General features: G+C 45.1%; 1 protein-coding gene across 1 annotated transcript; it reads right to left on the bottom strand.

Annotated features, from left to right (window-relative positions):
- Positions 1 to 66: 66 nt before the first annotated feature.
- ACAA2 (acetyl-CoA acyltransferase 2) lies at positions 67 to 17524 on the bottom strand. Its single transcript, XM_032096818.1, has 10 exons — positions 17423 to 17524; positions 13492 to 13658; positions 11803 to 11931; positions 9964 to 10080; positions 8453 to 8600; positions 5995 to 6170; positions 4926 to 5055; positions 2637 to 2707; positions 1938 to 2092; positions 67 to 710 (listed from the first exon to the last, which is right to left on the bottom strand). Exons 1-10 carry the CDS (start codon positions 17499 to 17501, stop codon positions 626 to 628), a joined length of 1257 nt encoding a protein of 418 aa, XP_031952709.1. The 5' UTR covers positions 17502 to 17524; the 3' UTR covers positions 67 to 625.
- Between the last annotated feature and the right edge of the window lie 2442 nt (positions 17525 to 19966).

Here is a 19966-nt window from a genome sequence, read left to right as displayed (position 1 = left end):
TTCCCAAAAGTAACAATTCTCACAGTGATTTACTTTTACAATAAACTAACAAACAGAACACCAAGCCCTTTTGCTTTTTGTGCTGTATTTATTATTCTTTTGGGAGGCACAATGTAAGTTTCAGCTTCTGTTCATTTTCTTTTCCCTTGCATAACAGCAGGGTACAGGTTAATAGCCACCAATCTACAATCAATATATACTTCAGAAAGTCTGTGATTACATTTTCACATTTCCTGATAATAAAAGAGGCACTAGTGCCAGACAGTGTCAGTAGCTGAAATAAGTTTAAACAATACTTGCTTAAAAAGCTGCACTGGCTGCTATTTTAAGGCAGGTTTGGTGAAAGTTTGACAGGCAATTTCCTCAGGAAATGAAAATAATTTTGCCTACAGAAATACATTGATTGAAAAGAGGCTTTTACAAAATACTTCATCAGTGTGAAATTATATTGATGCTGCACTTCCTTTGGTTAGAAAGACATCAACGAATCTTTTTGTTCAGAATTCTGACTTCTCAGCTGTTCCTTTACCTTGCAGGAAAGGCACGCAGCGATGCTCTGTTGCCAGAGGAGGCAGGTTTCTCAGGGAATCAGCAGTTCAGGCCAGGCTGCAGTGCCCAGGATCCATCAGGCTGTGTTCTCGATGACCACAGCAATGCCTTGCCCGCCGCCGATGCACGCTGACCCAACCGCGTACTTCCCACCACGGCGCCTGCTCAGGAACAGCAACAGGGAAGACTGGTTACCTGCATGAAACCACAGCAGCTCTTGTCCAGACTTTATGAAAGGAAAACAGCTATCAGCTGGGTGTTACTGAAGATGACGTTTCCAAATGTGTATGTTGTTCTTTTTCTGGCAAAATACCATGAAGTCTCAACTGATGTTGAAATATTTCTGAACAACGACTTTAGAGCTCATCTGCTTCCACCCCCTGCCACAGGCAGGAACCTCTTCCACTAGACCCCACCTGAACTTTTCTAAAGTAGTTTTTAAACTACCTGAACACTGCTGTGGTAGTTTTTAAAAACTAAGTTTCCTACAGCCACACTCCAAGAAACTGTTTTCTGGAAGGGGCAAATGACCTGTGAGGCTTCATGGCTGAGCACTAAGACATGGTTGCAAGTACAAGCAGAGACACAGTGATCTCTACCCTGAGGGGGAAAAAAACCAGGAAAATTCAGATTTAAATGGTGCTAAGCATATTAAGCAAGCCAAAAGAGCCACAATTTCTGAAAATGGACTAAAGGAGAGAGAAGATTATAACAAATGCATTTAAAGTATCCCTTTCCAGTAGCTAAAGGGGACCGGAGAGGGACTTGGGACAAGGGCCTGGAGGGACAACACAAGGGAGAATGGCCTCCCACTTCCAGAGGGAAGGGTTAGATGGGATATTTGGAAGGAATTCTTGGTTGTGAGGGAGACCCTGGGAAGGCCCTGGCACAGGTTGCCCAGAGAAGTTCTGACTGCCCCATCCCTGGCAGTGTCCAAAGCCAGGCTGGATGGGGTTTGGAGCAACCTGGGATAGTGGAAGGTGTCCCTGCACACGGCAGGGGTGGAACAAGATGGTCCTTAGAGGTCCCTTCCAACCTGGACCACTCTAGGACTCTATGATTCTATGAAATGCACCGTGTTAAGAAGAGAACAGACTTTGCTCAAAAGCCACTTCAAAAAAAATGAAACCTTTTGTGGGCTTGGGTCAGATCTAGATGAACTAAAGAATGCTGTAATGACAAGAGGATGGAGCGTGAGGCAAGTGCAGGACCTGCACTGCAGCACAAAGGGGGCAAATTCATACAGAAAGCGGCACACTGCAGCGAGGAGAGTTTTAAGCCGGTTGACTGGAAGAGTTTAGTCACATGGTATCCATGCTCAAAGTGTCTGCAGGCATAAATCCATCAGCAATGCACCCACCCTGAGCAGCTCCTGTCTGTGTGCATACCTCAACTCATGCACCAGGTGAGCTGTGATCCGTGACCCCGAGGCCCCCAGAGGGTGGCCGATGGCAATGGCACCTCCATTGACGTTGGTCTTCTCAGGGTCAAGGCCCAACACTTTCTCCACAGCCAGATACTGAGGTGCAAATGCCTCGTTTACCTAAAGCAACAGAGAAAACACAGAACTTTTATATCAGCTTTCAGCAGTACGTGTGCAAACAAGATAAAATGAGGTGAACTGCTCCTCCAGGTCCTTTTCAGAAAAATATTAAGCACTGTGTTTATAGAAGCATGCTCAGCCAACACACAACTGTCAATCCAACCCAACTAAATTAAAATACTAAGCAAGCACGAGGTGTATTTTATAAAAAAAGGTACAGTATGTTCTGAGGCAGCATGCCCATGAAGAGCCTGCTGCCCTGACAGAAAAAGACCCTGCTCACAAGTATGACTAATTGAAAGCATGAGCAGTCCAGCCAACGGAGTAAAACGTCACATCACGTGGATATTTCTGTTTCGTGGAATGCGATCACACCATTTCCAGTTTCCAAGTGCCTGAGATTTCTGTAGTGACTGCGCAGCAGAAACTGGAGAGACAGAGGTCAGGCAGGCTCCTGACAGGCAGGAACACCTACAGGTATGAGTGGAATCGTTCTGCTGAAAGGATCAGGGGTAAAACCACCGCTGCTGTAAAAACTTCTCACCTCTACCAAATCCATATCCTTCAGGGTCAGTCCTGCTTTCTTCAAAACCTCTGTGATTGCAGGTACAGGGCCTGTTTGAAAATCGTATGCACAATTAATTAAATAAAAAAAATTAATACATGAAGTCTTAGAAACTTGTTTTACATAGGATAAATTCGGAAAGCCTCATGAGATCCCCTCCCATGAGCCTCTGTGCAGCCAACAAATTCTGGATATGCCACTCACCTGCTTTATCAGGTGGTAAGAGAACTCCTAAATCTCAAAACTACTTGGTTCCCTTGTCAACATCCATCCAGGGAAAGCTAAGTGTCACTACAGCTGCACACAGAGCTTTAAAGTCAAGAGAAGTGACAGTCTCCAGGGAAATAAAACAACTTCACAATGGTTTTGAGGTATTCTCCCTCCCAGCACTCTTGGTTCCACTTACTCTTTCCTCACAATTTGCAGCCTCTAGGTAAACAAAAATTTAAAAACAGGCTGCTCTAGAGTTTGCTGGTCACGTGCTTAGTTATGGGTATTGTTTTGGTGTTCTTAAAATACCGAAAAATCTTCTAGTAAACAGCCTAACATTTAATTAATTTATTCCAAACAGTCAGACTCAGGTCTTGGACAACTGAAGAAAGCAAGATTTTGGGTTTCAGACTATTAAGAGTTTGGCAACAAAACTGTCCTCTGGAAGAAAGCTGCCTTCTATAACCAAATATAATCTACTAAGGGAAATTAATCCAAACACAGCTACCTAAGGAAATACACACTCAAAGAGTTTTGAAAGGGTTAACTAGGTATGTGCTTGTAGGAGAAAAATACTGAGATGTTAGGTGGTGGCTGATCATTCAATTCTAGAACACGAACAATCCTAAATGCTATCACACCGCCAAAAAATGGTGTTGAAAACACAGAGCTCAAAGAATAAAAACACAAAAATAAGTAAATTACCAAAGAGACAGGAAAATTAAAAGAAGAAAGGGCCCAGTTCAGAGCTCAGTGGAGTATCAGGGAGCCCCAAGCAGCTTAACACTAGACTCCAACTGCATCTCATTAGGGAAGGATTTTAGTATGCCTGTTACGAATGAGAGTAATGGGAGGGTCTCATGTGGACAATACAAAGACCCCTAATGACAGCCAAGTAAACATTTTCCCTTTTCTCTCTTCTTTCAAATAATGAATTCTCTCACTGAACACTGTGAGACAGGACTCCCTATCAGTATGTGAGAGGACAGTGGCTCAGACTGAGCTCCTGTTTGTCAGATCTGCTGCTGTCACATCAATGAATCTCATCTGGTCTCTTCGAGCTGCTGGGGACAAGCTGTGGTGTGAAGGAGTTTGGATATTAAGTGTTCCTCCATATGATTTATGAAGTTTTTAAACAAGCTAGAAGAGTTGCCTGACCCAGAGAGAATGGGCTGGTTTAGGAAACACAATGCCAGCACAAAGACTAGCAAAAGAAACCCTCCCTCCACGTTTGCTTTGAAGGCTGTGTCCGTCAGACAGTCTGACCAGGAAAACAAATCTGACAATGCCTCATTTGCATTTCTACTAACACACAGAAACAGCCAACAACAGCTCCTCTGAACAGAACGACAGAGTGGAAAAGCAATGCTGGGATACAATGCTGTCTGCAAACTAAAGCAAAGGGAAAAATCCTGGGGTGTCTGGATTGGCTTTGAGGGATTGTTTGCACTAAGAGATACTTGATGAGGAAGCAGAAAATACGGGACTAAAGCAACCAAGAAAGGATTTGGTTTACCAAGTAATACCTGAACAGATGCATATCGTGGGATCCAAGACACTTGAGCCACTGAGTAACTGCTGAAAGGTGTTCACATAGCCACTACTCTATCAGCAAGAGGTGAGGAAGGCAACTCATAGCTGCTCACATAAATGCCTCATAAAATGCCTGACATTTTATCATGGGATTTAGAGCTTACAGGAAACCAAAGTGAATTTTAGGAGAAAATGGTTTAAAAGAAAAGTCCGAGTGTTTGTTTTCTTTACTAAAAGAGAGAGTAAAGAAAGGGAAGAAAGAAGAGGCTGGGGGACTACGCTCAGTGCCGTTACTATGGGTCAGACACTGCACACACACTTCCAGCCAAACTGAGGAGCAGATCTGTCCCTCTGCACAACAGGGATGGACCGACACAGTGGGATGGACAGTAGGATACACAAACACCTTCAGAGCCACCAGCCTGAGCACACTGCAGCACCCTTTTCTTTCCTTTAGAATGCCCATGACAAGAACATTTTCATGCTGCCTGATGCTGTAAAATTATGTGCTTCACTGCAACTTACCAATGCCCATGATGGAAGGGTCACAGCCAGCTGAGTGATAAGCTACTACTCTTGCCAGAGGAGTAAGACTGTGCTTTTTAAGTGCTGATTCACTGGCAATGATGACTGCACCAGCTCCATCACACACACCCTGGCAGTAAGAGAGAGAAGCATTCTTAGTGAGAAAATACAAAGAAACAAAAAAATCCTCACACTCTTTAAACTAAACTCCCAAAAAAGGGCTTGAGTCTAAGATACTGTAATTAACATTTAACAATGTTTATTCAAAACAACAAAAGACAATCTTTCGCTATTCTGAGGATGCAGAAGGAAAGTTAAATATAGATAAATGTTTAATGAATTCCAATGTGTTAGAAAAGAAAAATGAGTCTTCCCTGCATTGGAAATATGATTCTGCACACTTGCAAGAACACTATTACTAATGGATAATGTATGTGCTATTAATAATAAAAGATACTTTACAGACACTCACACTTACTGTGGCTATGAACTATTTTAGGCATGAATTCAGACTTCTATGATCACAGCACTCCATCTGGCCCAAAGAACTTTAACCAATTAATTAAGATAATGACGGTAAGAGGAACAGCCCATAATGACATGCTGCTAAGCACTGAATTCTACTCTGAATAAGAGCAGAATGTGGTTTGGGAGAAAGGAGACAGTAGCTGTGGCACAAAGATGAGCAGCAGCAGTATGGCCACTGACAAAATGCAGGTTTAAAGCAAATGTTCAGTAACCACTGCCCCCCAAAAGAAAGGAGAGTGGCCACACAGCCACTACAGCCACCAACTGCACAACTCAAGGCTGATGAAGAAGTGTCAATGCCTCACTGCAAGATCAGTGGCAACCCACAGAATCAAATTTTAGGACTTAGGAGCTCACTGAAGGATCCCCTGGCATCCCAGGGTTTGAAGAGTCAGCCAGAAGCACTCAGCTGAAGAATTAGAAGTCATTTTCGCCGGAGACACCACTGACAGCCAAGTTGGTGAGAGATAAAAACAGTGGCAATAACTCTGGAGAACCACAGAGGGGACACCTGCGCAACCCAAGGGTCTGACGTACTCACCGAAGCATTCCCAGCCGTGACTGTTCCATCCTTTTTAAAGACACACGGGAGTTTTGCCAGTTGTTCCATAGTAGTCTGGGGTTTTGGGTGCTCGTCCTTTTCCATGCTTTCTTTACCCTTTTTTGTCTTCACTTCAATTGGTGCCATCTCAGCTTTAAAGTAGCCAGCATCATTAGCTGCAACCACAAAAAGGAAAATAAAAGGACTCAATAAAAACATCAAGATGATTGCTCATCTTGACCAACAATCATATTTTCATGTGCACACAACATTTTAACCAAAAGTCCAGGGACAGCAATACTTATGCTTTATGTTTTTTAAATAAATTGGTTTGGGTTTTATTGCTGGGGTTTTCTTGGTTTTTTTGATTTTTCAATAAATTGGGCAAAAACCATACAAGTACACTTTCACACTTCTCCAAAGAAAGTCTCAAATATTGAAATTTTATTTCAGGTTTAAACAGCTGAACCCTTTTCGGTTTGGGATTTTTGGCTTTTTTTTATAAACCACTAGGTTTATTTTTAGTACGTATTCCCTTTTACTGCTGTTTTATTTTACAGCTCCATCATTTCTCAGATGGTCAAGATGTAAATCTCACTCAGGAAAGTGGAAAAAACCTCTTGAGCCACATTGTTTCTGTTGACAAGATACTGTATATTCATCAAAATCCTATTCAAGGTGCTCCTCTAAGGGGTCTCACTGTCAAGCCAGATCTCGGAATGGGATTCAGCTGCCTAAACAACCTGAGACAATTCAAGACATTGTAGGTATCTAAGATGCCCAAAAAAGCATCTGGCCATATCACCTAATATAACATTAGACAGAGGTTTAAAACTAAGACACTGAAACTGTCCGATCTGATGTTGTTTAGCTACCTCTGGGCTTCTCAATAAATTCCTCAAAACCTTTTTCTTTCCTGATTACACACAGGGCTCTCTCTTTACTGTGGGATAAGACGATCTGGTCCTAAAGGCAGAAATAAAAACAGCAAGGTAAAATCCTAGAAAACAAGAAAGTTTCTAGCAAAGGCTCCAGGAATGGCAGGAGCTAGGTAACAAGAGGAACAAGCAGGAAAGGCAATAAACGATGAAAAAAGGTTACAAAAAGCACTTCTACACCCATTGGAAAAAAACCAAAATCTTCCTGCAGGAGTGCATCTGTTAAAATGCACCATCATTAGAATCTAAAACCATGCTTAGATCTTTCCTTCTTATGTTCACCTTTGGCTTGCCACTATGTTGAGTGCCACGATGGCCACTGCACATTCTACTGGTTTTTGGCATAAACTTTACAGTAACTGAATCACAGAAACCCAGGATGGTTTGGGTTGGAAGGGACCTTAAAGACCATCTTGTTCCAACCCCCCCAGCCATGGGCAGGGAGACCTTCCACTATCTGAGGTTCCCCCAAGCTCCATCCAGCCTGGCCTTGGACACTGCCAGGGATCCAGGGGCAGCCACAGCTGCTCTGGGCACCCTGGGCCAGGGCCTGCCCACCCTCACAGACAGCAATTCCTTCCCAAGATCCCATCCAGCCCTGCCCTCTGGCACTGGGAAGCCATTCCCTGGGTCCTGTCCCTCCATGCCTTGGCCCCAGTCCCTCTGCAGCTCTCCTGGAGCCCCTTTAGGCCCTGCCAGGGGCTCTGAGCTCTCCCTGGAGCCTTCTCTTGTGCAGCTGAACACCCCCAGCTGTCCCAGGCTGGCTGCAGAGCAGAGGGGCTCCAGCCCTGGAGCATCTCGGTGGCCTCCTCTGGACTGGCTGCAGCAGCTCCAGGTCCTTCTTATGATGGAGGCCCCAGAGCTGAACACCTCTGAATTAAGGCTGTGGGCATGTAAACCACGCAGAGAACAGTTTAAAACACAGCTCCTAAACAAACATTCCCTCTTCAGATCCCATGTGCTCCAGCTGCTCAAGTGTTCAAGAACAACGTTCAAATTGCAAAAGAAAGAAAAAGGATTTAGATTAATTACAGCACAGGCTGGCACACAAGAAGCATGTGGTCACTGTGGAAGACTGTTCTGCCATGCAGTGGAAAGAAAGGAGGGCAGTCAGGCATGCCTGGGACAATGCTGCATCCCACCAACAGGGCACCAACAAATGACATTCACCAACATGAATCCTGCTCAGGCAGGAGGTGACCCGTGACTGGCCAATGGTGTTTGCTGCCTCATGCTATGGAATGTCCCTGAGGAAAGCACAGGAAAGCAGTGCAAAGGGGCTCCCACTTAACCTGCTGAGGCGTACAACACCTGACTCAGTATACTTTCAAAGTCAAACCCCCTAAGAGTGGGTTATTTCTACCATGGGGCCAACGAAATCACGAATTACAGTATGCGTACAGAAGGACAAATTATACCAAGAGCCAGAGAAAACCTGAGAACACTTTGAATCAATGCTAAAAACTGACTAGACTTGAAACTGGTGTCACATAAACACTTCCACTCCTCGATTTACTCACCAGCTTTGCACCTCTGCTGCGTTTTGAGCGCGTATCGGTCACAGTCCTCTCGGGAGATGCTGTATTTTGTAGCCAGGTTTTCAGCTGTCACTGCCATAGGTATTTTAACATGTGTATCTGTTAGGGCTTCCCACAACGTGTCCTCCAACTGCGTGGAACATCAGAAGAAGAAAATTAGAAAGCACAGCAATACTGTATCTATTACTGACAGCTTCTAACTGTTCAGCAGCCTCCTGGAAACTAAAGTCTCTTTGTAAAATTAATTCAGGTTACCCACAGATAATCTATTGATTTATTAGAACGAACACCCTGAAAAACAGTGTGCAGGTTCTTGTGCACTATTCTAGTTAATCTCCATTCTGCTCTAGTGTGATTCTTTCCACTCACACGTGGCCCCAAGAGCCTTGGGAAGAGCCCTAAAAAAAAGATTTTTTGTATTTCAGCATATTTCACTTCTGTATGAATTATTTATTAGAGCCCTGTGAGCAAACACACCTGTCTGGTTGCCAAGAAGGACACGGGAGGCACTGTGAGAAGGCACAGCAGCCTACTGATTCTTTAGCTCTTTCTCTACTGTCAGGTAAAATCCCCTTACTAGAGCCAAGGTTTCTGTGGCTATAACATCTCAGGGAAGAAAATACCCAACTTTTCCTTCGCTCAACCTGATAAAGGCAAGCCTGGTCAGTTCAGATGGGTTTTGTTATCTCTGTCAGCAGCAAAGTTCTGCAAGATAAACCATTCCTTTACCTGTCACTGTGTAATTCAGTTATCTTTATGGTAAGAACCCAGTAGCACCTACTTGGTGTATCAAGTACAACAACAACTTTGTGAAGGTGCTGTCTGTAGGACCTGAGGCTTAGGCACGGTGCCACACAAGAACAGAACCAAGCACAAATCATATTCACCATCTTCACAATGGAAATACAGCATGGGAAAAAAACCCAAAGGGCTCAAACACTGAAATATCCTAATTTTGCATTTTGCTGTCAGTTATGACCCACTGAGTAAATGGTGGCACATTATCCATTTATCCTGCTGCACATTTCCCACAGTATTCACTAAGGATTTATCTTCAGAAGAAAACGTAAAGGTAACTTACCTGTCAATGGATTTAACTTCAAGTTTCCACTTTCGAAACTGAGAGATGCTCACAGCTTGGAGGTATATGTGTTCTTTACCAGCCTGACTACCTACTGCCAGCATTACTAGCCTTGCCTTAACTGTGTGCGCCTGTATTTCACAGACATTTTGTTCCTAATACTTGCATGGGATGTACCAAGTGAACTAAATTTTGTGTTTAAGAGTTTACTGGTATGTTTAACACAGAACAGGAACTCAAATATGGTTTTGGAAAAGCTGGAAAACCGGCATGCTTAACAAAATTGCCTGTACCTACTGTTTTGATACTGTCTGAATATTAGATAAATGCTTTAAATTCCAATCATTTTATTTGCAAGGATTTAGTGCCTACTAAACATTGCTTTGCTCAGAGAACAAAAAAAGTACCAGACCTTGAGTTCTGCTCCTAATCTGGTTCCAAACCGAACCTTTCGAACCGCGTAAGGAGCCTGGCTCATGCTTTCAGCTCCACCACACAGAACAACTTCTGAGTCATTCAGGCAAATTTCCTGTTAACACAGAAAAACAAAACAGATCCAGGATTTAGCTTGCTGTTTGAGTAAGAAAATAAGAACTGTTTTTAAAAAAGAGGTTGTCACCTACAAAGCAGCAAACCCAGAATGAATCCAAACTCAGTCATGTGTGTGTATTTATGAAGGGTTTACCCTTCCGTTAAGGTTAGGGTCTGTCTCCTTCGTGCCTTGTCCTTTTTTCTTCCTTTCAGCAAAGAATGATTGTATCCACGAGGGAAGAAGAGAATATGGGTGTGCACACATGACAGAGCAGAGGAACAAAGACATTAGGCATCTGCATGATTGTGTGGTTTGGTTCACAAATGGTTGAACTTGGTGGTTTTGAGCTCCCACTATTCTCAAAAGGAATACAAATTAAACTTTAAAGCCTGAAGTAAGACCTTATGATTCGAAGAAAATGGGATGTAATTTAAGAGACAAACGTTAGGTAGCTGCCAAAATAAGTATCCAAAACACATTAATTCATCAATGGCAAAGCACACAAAAGCTAAAAGCCCCAATTCTTAAATGCACTATCAGAGTGTTCAAAAATAGTGCTTCCTTAAAACGATTCACTGAGTTGGACTGTTGAGGTTATTTACAAACGAATGAAAGAAAATTAAATTACCCCAGAGCAGCTGTGGCTGCCCCATCCCTGGCAGTGTCCAAGGCCAGGCTGGATGGGGCTTGGAGCAGCCTGGGACAGTGGAAGGTGTCCCTGCCCATGGTAGCAGGGTGGGAATGGATGAGCTTTAAGGCTCCTTCCAACCCAAGCAGCTCCATGATTCTGTGATCTTTGATTGAGATTTCTAGCTAATAACTCGTGTGTAGCAATATGTGCTGAGATGCTTCCTATAGTTACTAAAAACTCCATGAACGTCTAAGCAGCGCTGGCTGCATGGATGAAATGCCATCTTTGAAAAGGACCTCACCACCACATTTTCAGTAAAAGTCGTCACATTCTCCAGCAGGTTTTTCAGTGTGGACAAGTGTGTGTATGGCCTTTGCAAAAAGCACTAGGAAAAACAGCCAGGTGGATATTATTGCAAAATGTAACATTAGCTCTATATTTTTGACTTTTTTTCTTCTAGAGGGTCAGACCTAAAATAACTATTTAGCCAAGCAAAACCAAAAAAATCCCACAAAACAATCTGCTTGTTCAAGTATTCATAAAGGCAACGTGTGAGCAAATGAAATACAAATTCCTGTACTCCTACTCAATGGTTTGGCCAACTGCTCAAAGAGAAGTTGATTCTCTTCTATTTTAAAAGAAGTGACACTATAAATTACCAAACCCATGAGAGGTTTGGATCTTTGAACAAAAGCACACTTAAAAAGCACAGGTTGCTGCTTACACAGCTAGCCAGGTGAGAACATAAACAACGATCAAGAGATGAAAGACTTCTCAAGTCCAGTAATTACAGTCCAAACAAACAGGATTGTGGGATGCAACTACTGCACAGCTGATCTGTATTTCACCAGCTAGCATTTGTTGCATTCCTCATATTAAACTAGAAAAATCACTACAATACTTGGATTTTAAAAACCAGCCGCACAATGGGGCACTGTGGTGGCTGAACTCCTGCAAAAAACCGTGCTGTACAATAGAAATCTCTACCAAAAATCCATGTCAAGACTCATCCCAAACACAAAGGACATGTTTCTACAAGTTAACAGCCTGATAAAAGCTACAACTAACACAGAAATACAGCTTTGTACCTGGCAGCCATTGGCAATGGACTGGAAGCCAGAGCCACAGAGTCTGTTGATGGTGAGGGCTGGGACGGACACTGGAACTCCCACACGCAAGCCAACATGTCTTGCAATGTAGATCGCATCTGAGGAGCTCTGCAGGCAGAACAGGCAAGAGGTTTTGTCATGCTCTCATTGATTTGGAAAGCAAAAAAGTCTTGATGAAAAGTCAGAATGGTGTCATTGCATCCCTGACAGAAGACAAGTGTATGTTCAGCAGAAATCCCCCCACTCACAAGAAGCACTTTGACTCAGCTCAAGAAGACACAGGATCTGAAAGTGTCACTGTCTTTATGTGCATTTTAAAGAAAGTGTAAAGACAGCAACTTAATGTTCTCCCTTATTTTCAAAACAGCACTCACACAGTAGGCTGACACAAGGGCAGATCCTGGCCAGCAAGCTGCAATTATTTTAAGGTAAATTAATATTGCTCAGACTAATAGGGGAAGGCCTCCCAAAACCAGAGAGAACACTTACGCTCTTGGGGAACATGCCCCAAACTAAAATGTATAAGAAAGACAAAGTTCTGTGCACAGTGCTACAATACTAATGCAAGTTCAGAAAAAAAATTAAGATTAATCAAGCCACTTCTGCTAAAGAAGGGGAGTTTGAAATAGTCATACATTCATAGTTAATTAAACTTAATCAAACAGTATGAGTAAACCAGAATTTTAAAAAAAAATCTACTGGGATGGGGAAATACAATGCAAAGGAATAGAAATGTACTTTCAAAATTAAAAGAAACTTTATCAGGAGATTGCTATTTTTTATATGAAAGCACTAAAAGAGAGTTGAATGCAGCAATTCTTTCCTAGGCCACAGACAGCTCTTACAAAATTAAAAAGCTGAATAAATGAAGATGAGATGGTAGCTGTAGGAGACAGAATAATTTAAAGCTACTCTTTTGGCTGAAAATCCAAAAAAGGAATACTGCCTGTTTCTTCACTTATTGTCTTAGTTACTTGTTTCTTCCACATCCCTGAAACACACAGGGCAAAATAGAAGTCCCCACCCTTAATAATAATGGCGAAATCAGAACACAAAGGAAAAAAAGAAAGGCAGAAATGTTCTTTGCTGTCTTGCCTAGAACAAAGATCCTCATCTATATGTGTGGGTAGCTGCAGTTTTGCAACGCATACAACCTCCTCACAAGCTCTTTGGAAAAGACACGATTGTCCAAATGTCTCTGCCAATCAAGGCATGTATCCTTCCAGCTCAAAGGAAACTCATATTCACTCAAAAAAAATTCTATCGAAAACACAAGAGAAACGGACTCAAATCACAGGGTTGATAAGGAAAGGGATTTATACGACCCAGTGAAAAACCACTGATCGCTGAGTCACACAGCTCAAGCCATTAAAACAGGGGAAATGTACCTGGGATTACCAACTAACTAGTTAATTGATACCTACTTTTAGGAGGTCAGCTCGTCCTTGTTTAAATACCTCTGGCACTAAAAAAAGCAAGCTAAGCCTAAGTGCCACAAATCACGCAGGACACATCCCTCAAACACAAACAGGAAACACTACACTGCAAATTGCTACTCACCCCTTTCACTTCCACCTCTTTGGCTGCCAGCCAGAGGCAGCTATCTATAGGGCCACCCCGAGGGTGCCTGAAATAGCCCCCGAGCAGCAGATTTTCCAGGCTACCAACCTGCATGACGTTACCCACAACAACGCTGTCGATGATCTCGGGAGGGACCTTGCCCGCGGCCAGCGCAGCTCGAGCAGCATGTTCCGTCAGGTCGGTGGCCGAGAAATCCTTCAGCGATCCCCCGTAAGTCCCAAAGGGAGTGCGCTTGGCTGCAACGATGAACACACCTGCAACGGGGGCAGAGATGACCCACAGTGAACACACCTGCAACGGGGGCAGAAATTATCCACAGGCGCACCACCTCACACACAGGGGAGCCCCCGGTCAGCCTCCAGTGGGTGACATCCTAAAATCACACAAAACTTTGTAAGTATAGGCAACGTGAACACAGGAAGTTCAAGATGAATGATGTAATGGTGCTTCAGACAGGGGAGGAATGAGGAATTAACGGTCAGAAAGAAAAGCTGGGAAGATTGCAGAAATACCTTCTTCCCACAGGGAGGTCTGACAAAAAAGTAAGGTTGGATACAAATGTGGACTTGGAGGAGGCTGCCATATACATCAAACATTAGTGCTAGTGCACTAAAAGCATGCCAGTAACATCTAGGAAATCTTGTAGTAGACACCTATGAAAAAATCAGATGAGGAACAGTGCTTTTAGCAAAGAGGCCATTCCCTCATGCTAAAAAAAATCAGCACGTTTTTGGCTTATATTCTGAAACAGTTTTCACAAAAGAAAAAAAAAACCAAAAACCAAACAATAAAGCAAAACAAATCCCCATTTTTGATATGCATTTCAACTTTGATTCCTTTAGCTTGAGAGAAAAAACACTCCCTAATCAAAAAATTCATGCTCCTGACAGAAATATATATGCCACCTAAACTGCTTTGGCATGAATCTTCCAGTTTCTGAGAAGAAAATCCAGTTTTCACTAGGCAGGAGACCATGTGCAACCACATGTGTACAAATGCACGGGCCAGGAGCAGTCCATACAAATTCCAGCTTGGAATGAACCAAAGCAAACATCTCCTGGCTGCCTGTCACGGTGCCTCTCTGCCCCCACGTGCAGAAAAACAAGTCGGAGGCAGGCTGTGAACTTTCCCCCAGTTGAACAATACTGCTCACAACTCCCGTTTCCACAGCTCCCATCAAACACCCAGCTATTTTAGGTAACACTGCAGGGACATATACAGATGTAAAAACGCAGGCAAATGAAAATGCCTGCTCGTGAAGCTGCTCATGAACACTGATTTCAGGTCATCTGACTCGTATTACTTGGCTCTCTTTTGTCAGAGAGAGGGTGCTCCTCCATGTCCCATGTATTTGAATCCCAGGCTGCATGACTGCTGGAAAAGGACATTCCAAGCTGGTCAAGGTCAAGGTTCCCCACTGACAAGGACTTGAGCACAGGGTAGGGATCTAAAATGTGCAGGGAGGATGCTCAGAGTCATATCACAGAATGGTTCGGGTAGGAAGGGACTTTAAGGATCATCCAGTGCCACCTCTGCCATGGGCAGGGACACCTTCCACTGCCCCAGGTTGCTCCAAGCCCCGTCCAACCTGTCCTGGAACACTCCCAGGGATGAGGCAGCCACAGCTGCTCTGGGCAACCTGTGCCAGGGCCTCACCTCACAGCACAGAACTTCTTCCCAATGCCCAATCTAAATCTTCCCTCCTCAGCATATCTTTCCTGCAGCAAAACAGGCCTTGACATTCACATTCCTCACCCCTCTTCATGTCCACTGATTCCCTGCCTCCTCCGGATCGTGCCAACCCTAACTGATTACAAAGCTTTGCTGCAGACCAGCTTGGGGACCTGACCAAGCTACAAGAACTCCTTCTCCTCCCTTTTGGCCAGGTTGCCAGTTATCTACATTATTTGTTCAGTCACATCCACAGTGGCGTTGCCTCATGAACAGTACAGGGGCGAGGATGGAACTTTGCCCTTAAAACATTCCTTTCACAACAACATCCCTCTCTCTCTTTCACAGAGACTGCTCACTGCTGCCCACTTCCCAACAGCACCACTGGGCCAATAAACCAGGGCAGGTCACACAACAGAGGCAGCTGAACACTAACCCAGACTCAGCAGAAAATGAAGGGCTCGTTTTCACTTGGATCAGTTCTGGGCCCGAGTTCACCTTCTGGCTGCTCAACAAAACAGTAACTCAAGACAGAGAGAAGGCTGGACTGAACCAGTAAGAGGAGAAGATGAAGGAGCAGCAGCACAATCTGTGTTATGCTGAATTAAACTGAACACAGACACTCCCTAAGGGTACCTAACTCCAGAGCCTGCCAAATTTTGCTTGATTGGAGAGGCACCTACAAATGCTACTCCCTCCACGGAATTTCAGGAGGGGCGACAAGGGGTGGCTGAAGCCCTGAGCAAAAAAGGACTCTTCGTCCTTTGACAACTCTTCCTAAATTTCCATTAATTAGTTCTGTCCTACATTACCACAGCAAGAGTCCAGAGTCTCTGCCATTTTCCAAGGTGATAAACACTGGATGAGAGCAGAACAATATCAAACACATAGAGATCTGAAAACTGTTGGGGCAAGAAAGCAAAGGTCACTCTGAATCCTTACCAAACACTATACTTGAGAAATCTTATAAACTGGTTTTGTTAACCCCTTGCTGCCAAACAGGAACTGAAACACTATTTAATCCTCCAACATATCTCAAATGCACTTGGTATGAAAATAATTCTTCATCAGATCCTGTTTTGAAACCCTAGAAAATCAGTAACATAAAAAAAGGAAATTCAGAAGCAAGAACAGTATATGAAAGTATTGTGGATTGAGATGAGAGAAAATTCTGCAGCAGGCACAGAAAACTAAGATGAAACAAGTATGGGCAAGGTGCTCTCTGTCCTACCCAGCTCGGCAGAACCATCAGAATTAATACAATGCTGACTACACAGGCTTTAGCACTGCAACCTCACACCATGACTGACATGTACGTTATTATTTAGGTGCAGTCTGTCAACTAGCAAAGTGCTGTCAAACAGATAAAAAGCCCTACTGCAATAAATTTCAATTTTGTTTGCATACAAGAGCAGGTCTTAAAGGGTGCGTTTACCTCATTTTTAAGAGTCACAGAATTTAAACCATGTAGAGCATAAATTAGTTCTTTGCACCAAACACTTCCAGGACCTGTTGCGACTTAAAGAGTTTATCCTGCACTGTCAGTGCTAACGCAGGCAGGGCCTGGATGTGACAACAGAAACTTCCAGTCACCGACATCTCAGGTATCACTTATAGCCACTGCATGTAAACAGAGAATCACAGAATTACAGAATCTTCTGGCTTGGAAAAGACCTCTAAGACCATCGAGTCCAACCATTCCCCCAGCACTGCCAAGGCCACCACTGACCCATGTCCCCAGGTGCCACATCCACGCGGCTTTTAAATCCTTCCAGGGATGGGGATTCCACCACTGTCCTGGGCAGCTGCGCCAGGGCTGGACAACCCTTTCCACGAAGAAACTGCTCCTCATACACAATTCAAATTCCCAGTTACATGGCAGACACGCACCCCTTGCCAGGCATTTGTTGCAGCACAACTGACTCGAGCACTGCAGGGAGCCGAACACTGAATTCCTACATAAAGCAGTGCTGAAAACAGAGGCTGTGACTGACACTCTCCGACCCCCTCCCCACCCTCTGAACCCCATTCTTACCCTCTGACCACATTCCCACTCTCTGAACCCCATTCCCACCCTCTCACCCCACGCAACCAGGTGTTTTTTGGAAGTTCCTAATTACTTCCAGCTGTCTGGCCGTGCTGGACCGTGGGGAGGGATAATGGGAAATCCCCCCCCCCGGGAAGGACGGGAACGGCTCTCGGGGGCTCTACTTTGTAATTCCTGAGGGCCCCACGAGCTGCTCCGCGTTAGGGCCCCCTACAGCGTCCGAGCCGTGACCGCCCGCCCTCAGGGTCCCCCCGGAGCCCCTCAGGGAGCCAGGGATCCGCGGTGGGACGGGAACCTCACCCCTCAGCAGCGCCATGGCCGCTCCGCGCCCGCTCCGTGCCCCGGCCGAGTGCCGCGCCCTCCCGCCTGCCCCGCACATTCGCCACGCTGGGGCGGAGGGGACGGCCAGGCACGGCCGGGAGGCGCTTTGCTTAAAGTTATTATTCTACGAGTAATTTTTAGGGGTTTTTTTTAATTTATTTTAAATGTGGGGGAGGGGGTTGGGGTTTTGGTTTTTTGGGTTTTTTTTTTTTTTTTGTGGTGTTGGTTTGGTTGGTTTTTTTTAATTTTGCATCTGCTAGGTTCGATTTTTCCGTGCGGTTTTGGCGAATCGGCGGCAGGGGAAGCGGGGGCCGGGCGGCGATCTCTGAGGGAAGAGGCCGCCCCGCCGCCCGCCTCACAGTTAATTACAGTGTGCGACAGTTAATTACAGATAATCGTCGAATCGTTTCCGTTGGAAAGGACCTCCCAGATCATCGAGTCCAGCCTGTCACCCGATCCCCACCTTGTCAGCAGCCCAGAGCACAGAGTGCCGTGTCCAGGCGTTCCTTGGACACCGCCAGAGAGGGGGACTCCAGACGTCCCTGGGCAGTTCCAAGGCCTGACCACCTTTTCCGTGGGGAAATTCCTCCTCATGTCCAACCTGAACCTGCCCTGGCGCACCTGAAATCTATAAACCTCCTCGAGGGGGTTGTGGAGGGTCGCATCCCTGAACTCGTGCACAATCCATGGCTGACCCAGCGCTGCCCCTAATTCCAAGGTTTGGCTTCCCTGGACATGGAATGGAGACGAGCAGGAGCTGCCTGCAGCTCATCGGTGTGACATCAGAAAGCCCCTGGATGCTCTCATTTTCCAACACTGCAGGCACTGAAAAAAGGGGATAGAAGGGCTAAAAAGCCTGCAATCACACATTGGTCACTAGCGGGAGGAACTGATCCCTCCGTGGGCTGCAATGAACACCTATCAGTCTCAGTGATGCAACGCCATGGATGCTGCGAGAACCAAGAGCAGGACAGATCCATGGATGGCTGGTTTACTCTGATAATACAAAATAGTTAAAAACACACGCAAATATCCTAGAATCCCAGAATGGTTTGGGGTGGAAGGGACCTTAAAGCTTATCCAGTGCCAGCCTCTGCTGTGGGCAGGGACGCCTTCCACTATCCCAGGTTGCTCCAACCTGGCCTTGGACACTTCCAGGGATCCAGGGGCAGCCACAGCTGCTCTGGGCACCCTGTGCCAGGGCCTCCCCACCCTCACAGCCAAGAATCTGCAACCTCCAAGCTGCACCACAAAACCCACCTTCCACAGTCCTGGTGGTTGAAATAACACCTTGAAGTATGATTTATCTGTACAATTGCTCCAGTGGAACCATCCTGGCTGTCAGGCAGAAGACATGGAAGCTAGGGAAAATATTTTGTGTACAAATAAAATCTGCCATATGTCTTCATGGACACATTTAAAGTTCTGTAAATTTTCTAGAAGAAAAAAATGTTATCCTGTGAAGACTCCCATTTTTCATTTAAAATAAATTTTCAACTGCTTTCCCTACATTAATTCCGATGACTTAATAAATCTATAAATCAGTGAACATACACCAGCATGCAACTTTGTCTTTAAAAAGAGCTGAGGGTTTTGCTGTATTTTCTCTCTTTGCCATTGACTCCCCTCATCTAAGTCTCATTTAAGGCTGAGGGAAGTGATTCTGCCCCTCTGCCCTGCTCAGGTGAGGCCCCACCTGCAGAGCTGCCCCAGCCCTGGGGAACAACAGCACAAGGACCTGGAGCTGCTGCAGCCAGTCCAGAGGAGGCCACAGAGATGCTCCAGGGCTGGAGCCCCTCTGCTCTGCAGCCAGCCTGGGACAGCTGGGGGTGTTCAGCTGCACAAGAGAAGGCTCCAGGGAGAGCTCAGAGCCCCTGGCAGCGCCTAAAGGGGCTCCAGGAGAGCTGCAGAGGGACTGGGGCCAAGGCATGGAGGGACAGGACACAGGGAATGGCTTCCCAGTGCCAGAGGGCAGGGCTGGATGGGATATTGGGAAGGAATTGCTGTCTGTGAGGGTGGGCAGGCCCTGGCCCAGGGTGCCCAGAGCAGCTGTGGCTGCCCCTGGATCCCTGGCAGTGTCCAAGGCCAGGCTGGATGGGGCTTGGAGCAGCCTGGGACAGTGGAAGGTGTCCCTGCCCATGGCAGGGGGTGGGACGGGATGGGCTTTAAGATCCCTTCCAACCCAAACCACTCTGGGTTTCTGTAATTTAAGCACATGCACAGGGGGTGGCACTTCCTCCGCTCTTCTCCATTCATTTACAATGTCTCTCCACTCATTTACAATGTCTCTCAGGGCCGTAAGATTCCACACTCGGTGAGTTTCTCATTAGCTGCCAACATTTCAGCTCCTCTGAAATCAAGTTATAACTTCTAAACCTTTCAGTGTCATAAGTAAAAGTGATTCTCCTAATTTCTGTTTATAAAGTATTTTGTAGTGTTAAAATAGAAAAGTTTCTAATAGATAGAAGTGTATTTTGAAAGGGGTAATTTTTTTGCATTGCCATTTTTGACCAAGAGCCATAA

The sequence above is a fragment of the Corvus moneduloides genome, chromosome Z (genome assembly GCF_009650955.1).
Source record: "Corvus moneduloides isolate bCorMon1 chromosome Z, bCorMon1.pri, whole genome shotgun sequence".
In the NCBI taxonomy this organism is placed as follows: Eukaryota; Metazoa; Chordata; class Aves; order Passeriformes; family Corvidae; genus Corvus; species Corvus moneduloides.
This window is presented reverse-complemented; position numbering and strand designations above follow the sequence as displayed.

Coding starts and splice junctions, on each gene's coding strand:
- ACAA2 (XM_032096818.1), bottom strand. CDS start 17,501: ATGTGCGGGGCAGGCGGGAGGGCGCGGCACTCGGCCGGGGCACGGAGC. Junction 13,659..17,422: donor GGCCATGGCGCTGCTGAGGG/GTGAGGTTCCCG, acceptor CCCCCGTTGCAG/GTGTGTTCATCGTTGCAGCC. Junction 6,171..8,452: donor GCAGCAGAGGTGCAAAGCTG/GTGAGTAAATCG, acceptor TTGTGGTTGCAG/CTAATGATGCTGGCTACTTT.